Below are 15,770 nucleotides of genomic sequence, written 5' to 3' on the forward strand. Positions count from 1 at the left end.
TAAACTTAATTACAGAGTCATTATGATAATGTGTGGGAGGAGTTTAACCAAGTGTAAATTACAGCATCAGAGCAGCAGTCCTGTCTGAGCAATTACACATCAAACATGTAAGAGCAGAGTTAGTGGTGCAAACAGATGTTTTACTAAACTTTGAAGTGTGCACACACGCATGTGCGATGTCCTAGAATAGAACTGGGATTCACAACGTTCGTCCTAAAGCAGCCTTTGAGAAAATTCAACACAGGACTGAAGCAAACACAAGAGACTGACGGAGTTTTGACAAAAGCAGATTTATTGTTTTGCTGTGTGTGCGTGCAGTGTTACAGGGAGTGCTGCGAGTCCTGTTTTTCCATGTGTAAATGTTCAGGGCTGTACAAAGAGGAGGAGCTGGAAAAGGTAGGGGTGGGAGAGCTTCAGTCAGCTGTGCCAAGAAGCACACCCGAGCCAAGTGAAAACTGCACGGCACTTTTAGCCCCGTATGCCCACATGCAATATTATTAACAAACACTCATCACTCACTCACACACACCAACTCCAAGTTCCTGCCACTTACACTTAAGAATGTTACCAAAAAGCCCAAAGAGCACCTTCTTCCCCCAGGCTCACCCCTCCCTACACGTCCGGCTTTCCCTCTGACGATTCAGACAGAGCTTCTTCCTGTGGGAACGACGACTGCTGATTTATGACCCTGGACACTTTGCTTCCACCCACTCCCACAGCTGGCAGGGTGGACACAGCGTCATACTATAAGCCAGTCATATTATGTGCCCAAATCCACATTAACACAGCACTGCACATGTCACAGTCACACTGATCTGTGTCTCCACTGCATGTGAATGTAACCGTTGAGAACGTCATCACCACACTGCTGGCTATTTTACACAGCTCAGACCCCTAACCCTGTGTTTGGGAGCTGGTTTTAGAGAATCAGAGGCTGGTGATGTTTGAGATTTTCCTTACTGTCAATACATTTAAAAAGACACTGTTGATTATAATTAATAATATGTTTTTTTTCAGCATATTAAGAGCCAAATATACATCTTATTCAACTCAGCGGCATATTCAAAGACTGAAAAATGAAACCACACTGAAAGAATCAAAATAGATGATGGGTGAAAGTGTATCCTATTTAACTTACCAATTTGGATTTTGTTAAGGCTTTTCAGTAAAATTATCTGACAATATTTCCAAGAAGATTGTGCTTCATATTTGGTGAATGGAATTCTAGCACTTTATTAGTTAGTAACAGTGACATCATTATATTGCTGCTTGTTTTGTCTAAACAGTCAAAAAGATAATTGTGTAAGGAACACTTTATCCAAATTATCTGCAGGAGGTTGGATTTGGTGGCATGACTCTGGTACCTCCCACCCTCTCGTTGTCATACATGGAAAGCCTAAATAGCAGGAAGAGCAGAAGCAAGATACTGAACCAGGCATGTCTGTGAAGGTTCTCAGTCGTCCAGGTCAGCGTAGACTAAGGAGCTAGGAAAGGGTGAACTCACTGCGAGTCCTAGCCCCACCCTATCATGTGATTTCCTGAGGTCAAAAGGCCCAGGATGTGAGTGGGCGTTAAGACGTCTGGGAAGGGATCTCAAAACTGGATTATAGATGGCAGACAGTTGGTGTCGTAAACCACTGCCCACCTCTGTTCGAAGATGGTCGCTCACAGTGCACGTAGATGGCTTCTTTTACTCCTCTTTCAAACCATCTGTCTTCTCTGTCCAAAATGTGACCGGGTACAAATGACATACATGATAAAGAGGAGCTGAGGTGGGTTGCAAAACAGCTTGAAGTGGCAGCAGCACTTCAGATTGGCCAATAAGATAGATGAACTGATGTGGACTGGTATTACCGTCAGACTGACCTTGACCCGTGACCTCCCAATACTAAGCTTATTAATTTATTAACACTCATTTATTTTACAACATAAAATAAACTGGGCAGGCTAATGGTGACTCAGGGGCAAAGTCTGGCCATTCAGCCTCCCCGACACAAGATGAGGTTTAATAGTTGTGTTTAAAAATATTAACACTGGGCTTATATCAATAAACATAACCACATTAAATCCAGTCCTGCCTATATTCAAGGAAGTTAATAATTGAACCCATATAAAAAATGAACCCATAATATATATGGTATATAACTAAAGAGCCCATGATTGAATACTTGCTGACCCCTGCTGAATGTGTTTTAACGTATAGAATGTAATGCATGTTATTTATTTAGTTGTACATTTAAAGAAAGCTAAATGTTTGGGAATGTTTTGTAGCAGTGTCTCAGAGGTGGTAAGGAGGCCAGGACATCTCTAGAAACAGACCAAAATGTTGCCAGATTTGTCCTTTTCTTGTTACAGAGCAACACCAGACTCAAACGTCAGTGTTCAGATGCTGAGGGGTGAGTTTGTACCCTGCAACTGAGTGCAATTGGAGCACAGAACAACACACACACGCACGCACGCACGCATACACACACACACACACTTAAGACATTAAAAAAAACTATTTAAATCTTTCCAAGACTTGACTCAATAACCTCTGTGCAAAATGAAGGTAAGAAGTCTGTTGCTTAGTAAAAGTTAGTAGTACCAAAACATTTTAATAGCCCCGGCCCCCTCAGAAATATGTGCTTTTTAAGAATCATGTGAATTGGAATCATCTGCAGCTCAGAGTCCTGCTGGGTGCGCAGTCTGTGCTACAAATGCATCTTCAACGCCTATAAAAATATACAAAGAGAAGCCAATGTCTTGCCTGATCTGTACAGAATGAGCGGCGCTTTTATGTGGCTGGAGTTATGGTTTCCATAAGTTGGTCTATGATGAGTAACTGCAGACGAGCTCACTTCTAACCTTAATCACTGTCTCCTGATCGCGACGAGGGTGGTGTTAATTTGTTCGGTGAAGCACAGACACAGGAGGTTTGAATCTCCTGGGTGAAAATAAAACAAAAAAGGCCACAGACTTCTCTTTGAACACACTTTAAGTCATTTCTCTTCTGCCATCGCTGTGGGTGTGCACTGTGCAGACGGGTGAGTGTGCTCAGTCCACCATCCACCTCAGGCACATCGCCTTGATCTGCTTGTTGGACCGGTCCCGCCGCGCCCTGTACTGAGGGATCAGTGCAGCCCTCCGTTGTAGGACTTGCCGTACATGCTGAAATCTGTTTCCACAAAATGTGTAGAGATGGGGTGCTTGTACAGAGGGTTGGAGGCCTGAGGGGGAGAGAGATGAGACTTTTAATACCTGAAGGGCCCGTTTTATTTGACTGGCTTGGTTTATCTTACCTACATAGAAGGTGCTGAGGTTTTTCAGCCTCAAACTATTAGCCTCGGTTTATTGCTAGCATACATGTTGGGGCTGTAATACCCTGAGTTAGACTCATCCTTACCATTTCATATCGGGCACGCGAGCGCGCGCTCTGAAAGCGGGCAAACTCACGCCGGTCGTGAATAGTGATGACCAGCTTCCAGGCGGCGAGCAGCAACAGTCCTACCAGCAAGATGCTCCCAACCACTGCCAGCAGCACCATCAGGGCATCTGGTCCCCTGACGCACTCTGAAGCAGGCACAGGAAACAACATTTAACACAAGCTCACTTAACTTAAGTCACATCCCTTTGTTCCCCATCTTCAGCAAACACTGGTGAGGTGAACTGAATGGCATGGTGGCTAAACAGATCGGACATAATGGCTTGGAACCAACAAAAAAACAAAAAACAAACCTCTAAGGTCTTAGAGGTGACCGGACAGTCACTGGCACAATGAAGAAACTGGGTGTCTGCTTCAGCCAGTTGGTATCACAGGGAAGTCACAAGTAGTTATTTCTTAAAAACATGAACGCTACTGAAGACACGGGGCATTAAAGGCGGCACTGAAAACAGCAAGATGCTGACGATAGCACAGGGCCAGGGTGTCAGTCTGCCCACTTAAAAATAGATGTGTGGACTTTCTGGAGCCAGTGCGTAAACGGAGACAGCGAGCTCAGGTAACATGAAACAACTGACATCCCCCACGTTTGCAATCAAAACAAAATTTTGACCAGAAAAAGTTTTTTATGTCACTTCTTAGAAGAAGTCAATGTTTTCTGCACTCAGTCTTTTATTTTGAGTAACAGTATTGCTGTGCAGATCAAAATCAGCAGCGTCACAGCCTTCACACTGACAAATATTTGTAATGAATACAACAGTTTTAATCCACCTGTACAGCCTGAAAATTTCTAGTTGTTTTTTTTTAAGGGTTCTTATGTCCATTTTACAGGTGTGGATTATGTAAAAACAAATTGGATCAAAAATAATAAATTCGACACCCCTGACTGTGGACACGCTTAGTTTCTATAGAATGACAGTCACTCAGTACTACACTCTTAAGTCTGCTTTGTAGTGACAGGTTCATTGTCTGTAACCACTGAGGGGGAATAACGTGAGGTAAGGTTGGGAGCAATGATCCCAGAATCTTTAAAGACTGTGGTGAAAATCAAGCAGCTGATTCCTACAATCACCTGATAATTACCAGCTGTCAAATTTACCAACAAGTCCTGCTACAAAAAAACAAACAAAAAACAAAAAAAGACAACTTAATGTGTTGTTGTTTGCAGCACTGACCTGGCTCTTTAAGAGCTGAGAGTATAGATTGTCCGCTGGCGTGCTCAGAATATGTGAACTTCATGACACAATCGTCGTCTGTCTTGTACAAACAAAGCACAGCGCCGGGCTCGTCGGTTTCTATGCATGACAGAGAGAGGGTGGGAGGTGGGGGGGAGAAAAAACAGGCACATTTCTCAATAAATGTAAGTTTCTCACTTTCTACTGCTGTTCTACAAAGCAAGACTTTCATATTATAAATAACTATTAAGGTTTGGCTTCAGATACTGGAACAAAAGACATCCAAGAGGAATCTCACGCTCAGCGGCAAACGGAACCACTTATAAATGTTTAACACATTGGTCAAATGTCTCTGCTGTGAAGTCACAATTTAAAAAAAACAACAACAACAAAAAAGACAGCCTTGACTGAAATGCTGACATTCTGTTTGGCATTGTTTGCATTCAATCATCATTATCTGACCAGATTCAAAACCTCACAAGGGAGGATGAGGTCACTCCATCCTGGTCCACCCCTCCCATCAGCCCCAGCTCCTCTAGTTCATGCACAAAGTATCTGGAATGTACATGTGGAGACCATTAAGGGCAGTCAGATGGCTGAACTAGTAGGGAATGCTATGAAACACATCAGACCTGGGCCAGGGCCATGCTGGGCCAATATGGAATGCTAATATAATAGTCTCTATGGCTAAACACAGACTCAGGCCATGCAGTGTCACAGTGCCACTTAATAAATTTCAAATTTCTCCCGATTGTTCAGCACCAGTGTGAGGGAAAAAAAAAAAGATGCACTGCCAAACATTTTGGATGGCGTCCCCCGGCTTTTTACAATGATCCATGAGACAGGCAGTGTGCTGCAGGTTTGGTTTGTTTAGCGGGTGGATTCTCCCTGTAGAGAAGGACGGGGTCGGCAAATGAAGGGTTGTAGATGAAATGGTGTAGCTGCCTGCTGTGTGGAGCTGCGACAGGTCCAGACCGCCATCTTCCACATAATAACATAAACATGAGGCCAAGCCTGACCGCTGAGCACTGGGTATACTTTCATTAGCAATCACAGAGGTGTGAAAAAAGAAGGGGTGCAAGCAGCAAAGCCCCAAACACCCACAGAGAGTTGAACAGAGGCAACAGCCATACTAGAAAAGAAACTCAGAGGCTGTACCACCTGTAGATGCGAACAGGGGATTTATACTTCTGTGTCAAGCTACTGGAACCAGAAAGCTCCAAAACCCTGCCACATAATATGATGTAAGCTGACGTGCACCTTCCTGGAAATGTAACTACACATTGCATCCACACAGCAGTAGAAAGTGAGAACCTTTCCGGTTACTTTTTCTTTGCAGTTTTTAAATTTATCAGTGAGAAAATAACAGCTATCGTCCTAGCAAAGGAAGAATAATCACAGCCTCGATAAAAGAATTCCCAGTGGTCGGCAAATTCCTCGAGGGAGATTGCTGAAACTATCAGAATGCACCTGAGGGGATGTACAAAGACAAAACTTGAAGGACAAATGTGTCTGTCTCTGAAAATGAAAAAAGTCAAACCCAAACAACAAAGAGTGGGAACCAAACAGTTTATTTGTTTCTTATTGTGGCTGCACCACACATGAAACACTAGCACAAGCATGAATGCTGGTAACAAAGTTGGCTACTTTTACAGGTTATTTCATAGAGTCAGAGATTCACAGCACAAGTCTAAATACATGTCACATGTCCATCCAAAGTACCTGGAACTAAAAACGTACCTTTAGACCATCCCATAAACACCTGTTAGGACTAGACATGTACTATACTTCATCTGTCAATGCCGAATGCACTCCTGGCTGAAATAAAATACTGTAGGTCCAATCAAACAGTCCAGTCCCCCCATTTCTTTAACAAAGCTTGCTAAAATGGTCAGTTCTGTTGCCAAAAGGGCAAAGGAGGTGATGCCAAAATACAAACATGAATTTTCCTATAACTTTTTTTTCAAATAGCCATCTTTTATATAGAATCTAATTAATTCACTTTCAGCTAATCAGTTAGACCACTTCCAGCTCTGCTGCTTCAGTTGTTTGGGTCTGATGTATGAATCCTGCTTCTCATGAAAGCTTAAGGGTAGAAGATCACTTCGAGCTGTTCTTCTATGTATTGATATTTAAAATATGGTTTTTCCTGGAATGGAAAAGTCCTTGTGCGTGCATTCAGGCTGTTGAGCATCTGAATGTACTTTATTACATCAGGTGTTAATAGTGCCTCATTGGTGGGAGTCAGACGATTACTTTAGTCCCACAGTAACAACAATAAACGGTATGTGGAATGTGAAAAATGAAACTTTTGCAGATGCTACAGATGTGAATACTTTTCTCTGCCAGCAAGCTGGTCTATGTGTTAGCGTGTGTGTGTGTGTGTGTGTGTGTGTGTGTGTGTGTGTGCGTGTATTTGTGTTCACTCACTGAGAGTCTCCACAGTGATGATGTGATCCTTGCACTGTCGCTGGCAAGTCTCATTGTCCGCAAGCCTTCCAGAATTGAAAAGCCGGCACTCGATGCACTCCCTGAATCAGAGGAGGACAAAGACACGCAAAACATATGCATACATTTTTATATCTACATTCAGGAGGCAGAGATCACTTAACCCAAAAGCCAGTCATATGACATTGTTACTGTGCTTCAGTTTGTTATTTTTGCTCTGCTACATCAGCTGTCGAAAGTGCCCCACTGTGCTCTGCTAAAAGACTGGAACTGTCTCTGCTACGAACTGCGACTAAACAGCAAGTGAACCGTGCAGCACACAGAACAAAGAAACCGATGAGTGCATGAACCGTTGTTGGTGCAGGTTACAGGAACCTTTCACAGATGCATCAAGCTGCTTTTAAACTTGATTTGGTTCTTAAAAAAAAAAAAAAAATGGTTTTCTACTCTGAGAGCTCAAAGCGCTTTCTTACTACAAGACACCCATTCACACAGAGATCGATACAACACTGTTCTTATACGTCTTTAAGCATTATGCCCAGCATGATCCAGTGGATGCATTGGGCAAAACTCTGTATCATGTCAGAAGATCCTTCGACACACAGGCTGAAAGAAGCAGGGATCGGACCACTGATTGTCCAGTTATAGAAGTCTCAGAAATTCTCTGGCACAGCAAATGCACAGTGATGCCTGTCTCTCCTTTAACTTTATACAATTCCACTGTGGAAGCAAAAATCCTGTTTTTAAATCAGTTCTGACCAGCACTTGCTCTTTTGCACAATAAAAACAACATCAGTTTTTCAACTAAACTTTATCTCTCACAGGAAGCCCGTTGAGAGGAAACGGTAGTTCCATCCTCTCAAAAGCTCGAGCTGCTACACGGAGTGATCCGAGTTCAAACAGCAGACAAATGGTTTCATGTCTTCAGGTCACAAATGACACGAGAGTTAGCTTTGAAGACACGGCATGGGAAGAGTTTTCTGATCAGTCTTCAAGTTAGAGAGGTATGTGAGGTCTTGGTTTTAGACTACTTTGACCTTTTCCTGGAGCTTACAGTTGCAGAGAGCCTGAAGGCCATACTGAAGGTTTCAATTTTCCACCTTATTTCTCACCTATCAGCTGATATTAGCATCCCAAACATGCAGATCAAGCTCCATCTCGGACTGTGTCTCCATCACAGGTGTAAACCACAGCATGGTACTTACCTCTTTGTGCCGCAGGCATCGGGGCAAGTGGGGCATTTTTCGCAGGTTTCTCCAAAGGCTCCAGGCTCAGTGCACTGACAGCGGCCGCACACGCAGCTGCCTCGCCCGCTGCACATCTGCCCGTCATCTGAAATGCAGCCCGATGTCTCCGTCGAGCAGTTACAGTTGTCGCCAATGTAACCGGCGTGGCATTTACACTCTCCACAGTGACACTCACCATGACCTGCCGAGAGAGAAGCACACAGCAAGTCAGCAGAGAAACGATGTTACAGCGAGGCAGCTCAGATACTGTATGCTATGTGTTTATTTGATTTCACACACAAACAACTGTGCAACGCATCATGTGACAACATCAGTGGTAAATCTGTTTATCAATTGTTACATGCAGTATGGTGAAATAAAAACAAACAACCGGAAGTGGCCTACTGCAGCAGCCAATCAGATTAAAGATGACAAAAAGGGAGAGTGGCCTTAAAGGGGGAGGAGCTGCCACAGCTTGTTTAAGAAAGTGAATAAATTGAAGGACTGCTCCAGGTCCCAATGTGTGATAGATAACTGTCATGCAAAGTTACTCTAGTAGAGTCTTAAAAAAAAAAAATAAAAAAAAAAAAAAAAGTAACAGCTTCCACAGCTGATGCTGAGTGTAGTCCTTTTCTTCTTTGTTTTTGTTTTAACTCAGCCTGCTGAGTGCTGCGGAGACTCGGGTCGTTTGGACTGGAGGGCCCACTCCTGAAGACCTTCTATGACTCTGTGGTGGCCTCAGCCATCTTCTATGGTGTGGTCTGCTGGGGCGGCAGCATCTCTGCTGGGGACAGGAAGAGACTGAACAGGCTGATCAGCAGGGCCAGCTCTGTTCTAGGATGCCCTCTGGACCCAGTGGAGGTGGTGAGTGGAAGGAGAATGGTGGCTAAGCTGTCATCCCTGTTGGACAACATCTCCCACCCCATGCAAGAGACTCTGACAGCACTGAGCAGCTCCTTCAGTGGCTGCGGCACCCACGGTGTGGGACGGAGAGATTTTGCAGGTCTTTCCTCCCCACTGCTGTCAGACTCCACAACAAAGACTTCAACTGATCAAACACACACATCCACACATGTGCAATAAGACTAAGTGCAATACTCCTTTCTGGCATCGTTGTATTTTTACTCAGTTGTATATAGCATTTGTATTCTATTTTTATCCTATTGTATATAGTATTTTATTTATTCTATTCTGTACAGTTGTGTACAGTATCGTATTCTTATTGTATTCCAGTGTTCTCTAATTTTTGCTATATAACTTTGCACTGTCCACTTTCTGCTGTAACAAAACAAATTTCCCATGTGTGGGACTAATAAAGGTTATCTTATGTTATCTTTTTTTTACTGCTGAATGTGTTTGCCTGTCATACCCAAATGAATTTAGCGGCAAAGTTTAAAAAAAAAAAGAAAAAAAAAAAAAGGAAGTGAGATCATATATCCACAATGCCAAAAATATAGGAGGCTGCCAGTACTACCCCTCAGCCTTTCCAGTAGATGCAAATGAGTTTTCATTTCAGAATCATATGCTGTATCGGTCTGAAGTTTTTGTAATTACAGGATTTTCTGGGGTTTGAACTAAAATGTGGTGACTTCCTTCTTGAGTTATCAATTTCACAAGATTTTCCATAAAAACTTGACCTCTGACTTTGAGGTCAAAGACGCTGAGATTCAAACTTATCAGAGATTTTTAGCAGATGCTCTCAGTTTCAAACGCCTACGTCACATTCAATTTTGGGCGTCCATGCCACCTGAACGCCCAGCAGGGTGATGACAACACCCCATCGGCCTCTTAGAGCTGAGGGGTAAAAGGCTTCCTGCACACAGAACCCTATAATTAACAACCCAAAAATTGGAGTTGTATGTGATTCATTTCATGGCTTTGGAAATATATTGGGATGCTTTTGTTTGCAAACTTGAATATCATTGAAGAGTGGATTACTGGCTAAGTCTAAGAACTGAAGGACTCAGACTTAGCTAGAAGAACAAAAACTACACCAGTAGCCTGCTGGCTAAACTTCACGTGTGACATGAGATGAAGCCACGTATACAGAGTCTAGCTGACAGTTCATAGAGGAGGTTTTGCTTCTCCTTTGCAACAGTGGGAAGCTGAAACATCTGGAGTATTGCAGTGTTGATCATGCTCTTCTCCAACCAGCACTGAGCAAACTGCCCTGTTTGTACTGCACTCACTGACTTATTGACACTGGAATGGGTCCAACAGGGGGCGCTAGCTCTTGCTATAACTCTGATTTGTTTTGGTTGTCTAAGAACAGCCTGCGGTAAAGAGAGAGCAGTCAGAGACAAGAAGACTTGATATAAGGACGACAGCAGCTGCAATCAAAGAAGCCTTACTGACAAGCTGATTTCACACCCGCTGTTCCAAGACCCTCCACAAAGACCATATTCATTAATCTGCTCTCAGAGACTGATAAGGAACAGAGAGGAAGGACATACTGTAGGCAAACTATTCCAATACAGACTTTATCAAGAGAAAAGGACTTGTTCTTATGTAGCACGTTTGTACTCTGAGTACTCAAAGCGCTGACCTTGACAGGAAGAAAGATCAGACCTATATAGATCCAAAAGCCACTTTTGATTTGGCCCAGATTTTGTACCAGTTGCCCTTCCTGATGCAATACTCTCATTCAGTTTTATGACTGAAAGAAGGGTTTGTGTATGTACATGTAATCCAAGCAAACCTAAAGTTTTTATTTATTTAGATTGTTTTTGTTTTGCGGACATGGACAGACAGCTGGAGACATCATGACCATCTACTCGGACTTAAATTTGCCTGTTGAGGTTAATGCATAGTTGGTGCATTGTAATCTAAAATCTCCACAGACACAAAAACAAACGTTTGCACTAGCTGATTGGCTAAAACAAGCAATATGCAGTTATGTTGGACTATGATATATGATCATATAATTAATGAAGAAAATACTGATGAGTTTAATCAGTAATGGAAATAGATTAATCTCAACAATTTAACTATGATGTCAACTATTTAGTCAATCGTGTTATGAAGTCCCAAGATGAATGGTAATGTTTTTAATGTCTGATTGGCGCCTGGTGTTTTCAAAAGCAACGAATGAGACCACATGCCCATTAACCAATGGCCTGTCAATTGCAAGTTGTTAGTAATTGAGCGTACCCAGGTTAATCCTATTTTCTCACACTTAGAATGGCCAAATTTCACTATGACCCAAAATAAGTCAATGAGGTCATAAACTCATCAGAAAACTGTTTACAGAGGTCAGGGCTGACAGCTGTTTTCCCAGAATTCTATAGGACCAGGAGTCCCTTTGGAACCACACCTGTCGCCCCCAGGTGGCCATAAAAAAAACAAAACATCTGCGTTAGCTTCACTTTTCCAACCCAGAAACTGTGCCCACCTTTTATACTATGATAGCTGTGTTGGAGTAGGCTGCTACATTAAACACTTGACTTTTCCAGTCCCATTTCAAAGCCGTTAAAATGGAAAAAACACTGAAGACACAGTTATTTGTGGAGACTAAGAAATAACTGGGTCACTAACAAATGAAATCACTGTTTAGGAGTGGTTGCTACTTCTGTCAAAGGGGCTCTCCTGGCAGTCAAGAAAGACAATCACAGTTTACTGCCAGTCAACATCAGACACTACTAGGAGGAAAAACTGAGCCTCTGATTGGGGCCAGATCCTGAAAGAGGTCACAGAGACTTCTCAAAACCAAGAGGAAACATTTTTTCTAATCATCAAGCAAGTGGTCAGGGTTGTGCAACATACTGTCTGGAATCACAGACATGCAGTAAATTCTTCCTATTCTTGTCTAAACACTTCCTAATTATTCAGTGCATGCTGCAGAACTGTGCACTTTTTTTTTCTCTTAAGAAAAAAAAAAAAACCTGAGACCAGTCAAATTAAATCTGTCTAGAGCACCACTCCCATCCCTCAGTCACTGGAGGCACGATGAGTGGCATGTGGCTGACTCACAGTACCAACACTGGGAACGTGTCCTTAGATGACTGCGCTGCTTTGTGGGCATTCAGAGGGCACGGACTGGGATCTCTCCCTGACAGCAGGGGAGGATAAAAGAAGTGTAGCTGTGTTCTAATTCAACATGTCGTGGCGAGCTGCTAATAGATCTGTTGTGTGCAAAAACTCCTCTACTCACAATATTTATGTGAAATATTCATGTGTGCGCTCTTTCCCAGCACTTATGACTGAGCTTTTGGAATTTCCTGTTGTATACAAATCTTGTTTTCTGCATCACACTGCATGGATGCATTTTTTTTCTTTAAATAAATAAAGAAAAGAAGAAGATCAACTATGTACAAGACAAATTCATGCTAGATGTTCATGCTCAACTTTAAAAAAAAAAAAAAAAAAAACCCATGAGCTGTTATTCTCTACTACTGCCAATTCAGTTTTAATTTATATAGCACCAACAGTCGCCTCAAGATGCTTTATATTGTAAAGACACACCTCTACAATTAGACACCGTCCAATGAGCACTCACTTGGTGACAGTGGGAAGAAAAAAAACTCTTCCTTTTAACAGGAAGAAACCTCCAACAGAAACAGGCACAAGGACAGGACAGAGAGACTGGACAAAAGACCCACTGAGGAAGATAATCATTATTTTTGAACTCTGGCTAAATGCAATATGGTGTATATAAACACAGAGAGTGGAAAGATCATCTGAGAGCATTTGTTCTATTTGCTTTTATATTGAGACAATTAAAAAAATGAGAGAGCTGTTGGCTGTTGGAGTAAATATTCACACCTTGATGAGAATGAAGAGAAAGAAGGAACTGAAAGCAAAGAAATTCAGTTTAGGTTTAGCCCGAGTGCACCATCATAGAATAGGTGAAAAGTTCAGTCTAAATCAGATCAGCTGCTCTTTTGCAATGAAAGAAGCCATTTGAATCTGTTTGGGCATCTTATTAAAACGCTTCCCTGGTGCTTTCCTTTTTAAAGGTTTGAGCACAGAAAGCCAGGAAGATTCCCTGGTGTAGAATGGTATCTGGACATGCCACCATGAAGCAATGCGGGAGGAAGCAGAAAAAAAATGGAAGAATGGTCAGACTACAGGGCATCGAGTTGCAGGCAAAAACAAATTTGAAATCAGAGTGATCAATAACCGTTCATTAACCAGGCGTCCCAAATCAGGACTCCTGATGAATGACAATACCACTGCAAGCCTTCAGAATGTGTAAATGGTGAACTCTTATAACTACAAAAACAGAGGTGAAATACGGACAACAGCTAACGTCTTCTAATCTTCATGGCTTCATGCCAACAGCAGCGATCCTCTTCTAGCAGTACAAGTTTCCTGTATAACAGACCCCAACTTCCTCATCCAACAGTATAAAAGCAGTTTAGATGAGCACGCTTAAAATTGATCAAACTCCAAGTTAAAGATGTCTTTGTTTCGTCATATGTTAGGTACCGCTTCCTCTCCTAGATGCTGACAGCCTTTGGACCACTGCACCAATTGTGTAATGAACTGGTGTGCTGACAAAAAAAAATACCAGCGATCAACACTTCACGGGTCTACAACAGCTAACCGTCACCATATGCCTTAAACCAGATGTTTGGAGCAAGTGCACATGCTCTTTATCCTGTATTTCCGTCTTGTGATTTAGCTGGTAAGCTGTTTCACTTCTTCTTCTCTGCTGTGAGATTAAGCAGCACTCACAATAAACACAGCTGTAGCGGAGGAGGGAACATGGAAAGTGTTCAGATCCTTCAGAGCTGTGACCTTCCCCTTTAGCTTGCAACTTTTCCATGACGTTTCTCGAGACATTCTGTCAGCCTGGAACAGCAGCCAAGATGAGATAAAATGAGGAAGAGGAAGGAGTTGTTCTGGAGACATCCAGGACTTTTCATTTCTGACATCAGGCTGCTTTCTGTTTCGTCACCACCATCCCAGGCCGTCAAATACATCTTTATTTTCACAATTTTACCCATCTTTGCAGTCAACGGCTGCAGTAAATTCAGCAAAAACATCTGCTTTTCAACATTTCTGAGGTCCGGCTCTAACCAGTGGTTTGTAATATGCCTTCACTAAGGATCTGAGCTTTTTCCTCTTTTTGTGAACTGACAGGAAAGCTGGGGAAGGAGCAGATTGGCACCTGGGCCTCTGCAATAGCCTTAAAGCATATGGGTCACTGGTGAGCTAAACCAGCAGCCAGGCTGAGCATGGTGGCTGCTGCCATCCTGGAAACTGTAAGCTAACTACAATTTATCAATGTACTGTCTTTTTATAGTGCTTTTATCGAATGCTCAAGCAGAGTAGAAAAGTATAAAGCAAGTATAAAGTTGCTTTATACTTCAAGCATCATTCACACACACTAACACAAGTAACGAACATTCACTCTCTGATGAATGCATTGGGAGCAACTCAGGCTTCATTGTCAGGCTTTGGATTAGTATACGACGCACTCCTGATCCACAGCCATTTAAAAAAAAGTAATGTGTTGATTTGTGTTCTATTCTGTAAGACTTGAAACTGGTGATTGAGACTATAAACTGTAGCTCAGGGGGTAGAGCAGGTCACCAATCACACCCATTCTCACAAGCACTGACTCTAAACTGAATGCTTTTCTAATGACATTCACACTCTGATGGATGCATCGAAGAGCAACTTGGGGTTAGTATCTTGCCCAAGGATACTTGGCATGCAGACTGGAGGAGCCAGGATTGAACCACCAACCCTCCGATCAGTAGGGTGAATGTGGCATGTTGTATACAACGCTATGAGTACTCCGGGAGAGTAGAAAAGCGCTGTATAAGAATCAGTCCATTTACCATTTAAACTCATCAGAAAAGTGTTCACTGAGCTCAGAAATCAAGGGCCGATTTCTATACAACTGGGTGAGTCACTTCCTGCTGGCCTTTTGCTTCAACCTCACCAAAGCCAAACCAACAACTTGAGTTCATCTTCTGTGTACATGCCAAGTGTTTGAGGTCTGTGAACAGATCCGCATCGGATGGTAATAACGATGCCATCTAGTATTGTAGAGATATACTTGCAGAGTGGTGCAGAGACATAAGCTAATGTAGCATGGCCTAAGATTCACTCGAATTTATACAAAAATGCTATTACAGCTCCAAGTAAAAATATTAGGTAAGAAAAAAGTGCACCTATAATTATTCTTTAGAAATCCCCCAACACAGGAGTATACGATCATCTCACACCACAATATGCTGCATTATATATTCTCATAACACTGGAGCATATAGTATACAGTATAAACATCAGGGGAATATCTTTGGATGGATTACAAAGACTGAAAAAGAAAAACCAAATAATCTGAGATTACTGTAGTTCCTGTATGCTTAGTAGCTGGCAGCCACCACAAGTGAATCATCAGCCCACTAAAAGATGAATTACAGCCTGTCCCTTCTGTCAGACTGGTGGTTTTTATAGGCATTATGGGATCAAGAATAGATCCTTACATTGCATGTAGCCTGTGAGGGCCTGTCCATATTATTTTTGCAGTGAGAGAGACACATCACA

General features: G+C 42.4%; 1 protein-coding gene across 1 annotated transcript in view; it reads right to left on the minus strand.

Moving 5' to 3' along the window:
- Nucleotides 1–271: 271 nt before the first annotated feature.
- Nucleotides 272–15,770, minus strand: part of itgb5 (integrin, beta 5) — a 52,875-nt gene continuing 37,376 nt past the window's right edge. Inside the window, exons 12-16 of the mRNA XM_003456261.5 lie at nucleotides 8,250–8,472; nucleotides 7,027–7,127; nucleotides 4,597–4,716; nucleotides 3,386–3,552; nucleotides 272–3,209 (exon numbers count right to left, since the gene is read on the minus strand). Of these exons, the coding sequence (XP_003456309.1) occupies nucleotides 3,114–3,209; nucleotides 3,386–3,552; nucleotides 4,597–4,716; nucleotides 7,027–7,127; nucleotides 8,250–8,472 (707 nt within the window). The 3' untranslated portion in view covers nucleotides 272–3,113. The remainder of the gene's footprint in view (nucleotides 3,210–3,385; nucleotides 3,553–4,596; nucleotides 4,717–7,026; nucleotides 7,128–8,249; nucleotides 8,473–15,770) is intronic.

Source organism: Oreochromis niloticus, linkage group LG16 (assembly GCF_001858045.2).
Source record: "Oreochromis niloticus isolate F11D_XX linkage group LG16, O_niloticus_UMD_NMBU, whole genome shotgun sequence".
Classification (NCBI taxonomy): Eukaryota; Metazoa; Chordata; class Actinopteri; order Cichliformes; family Cichlidae; genus Oreochromis; species Oreochromis niloticus.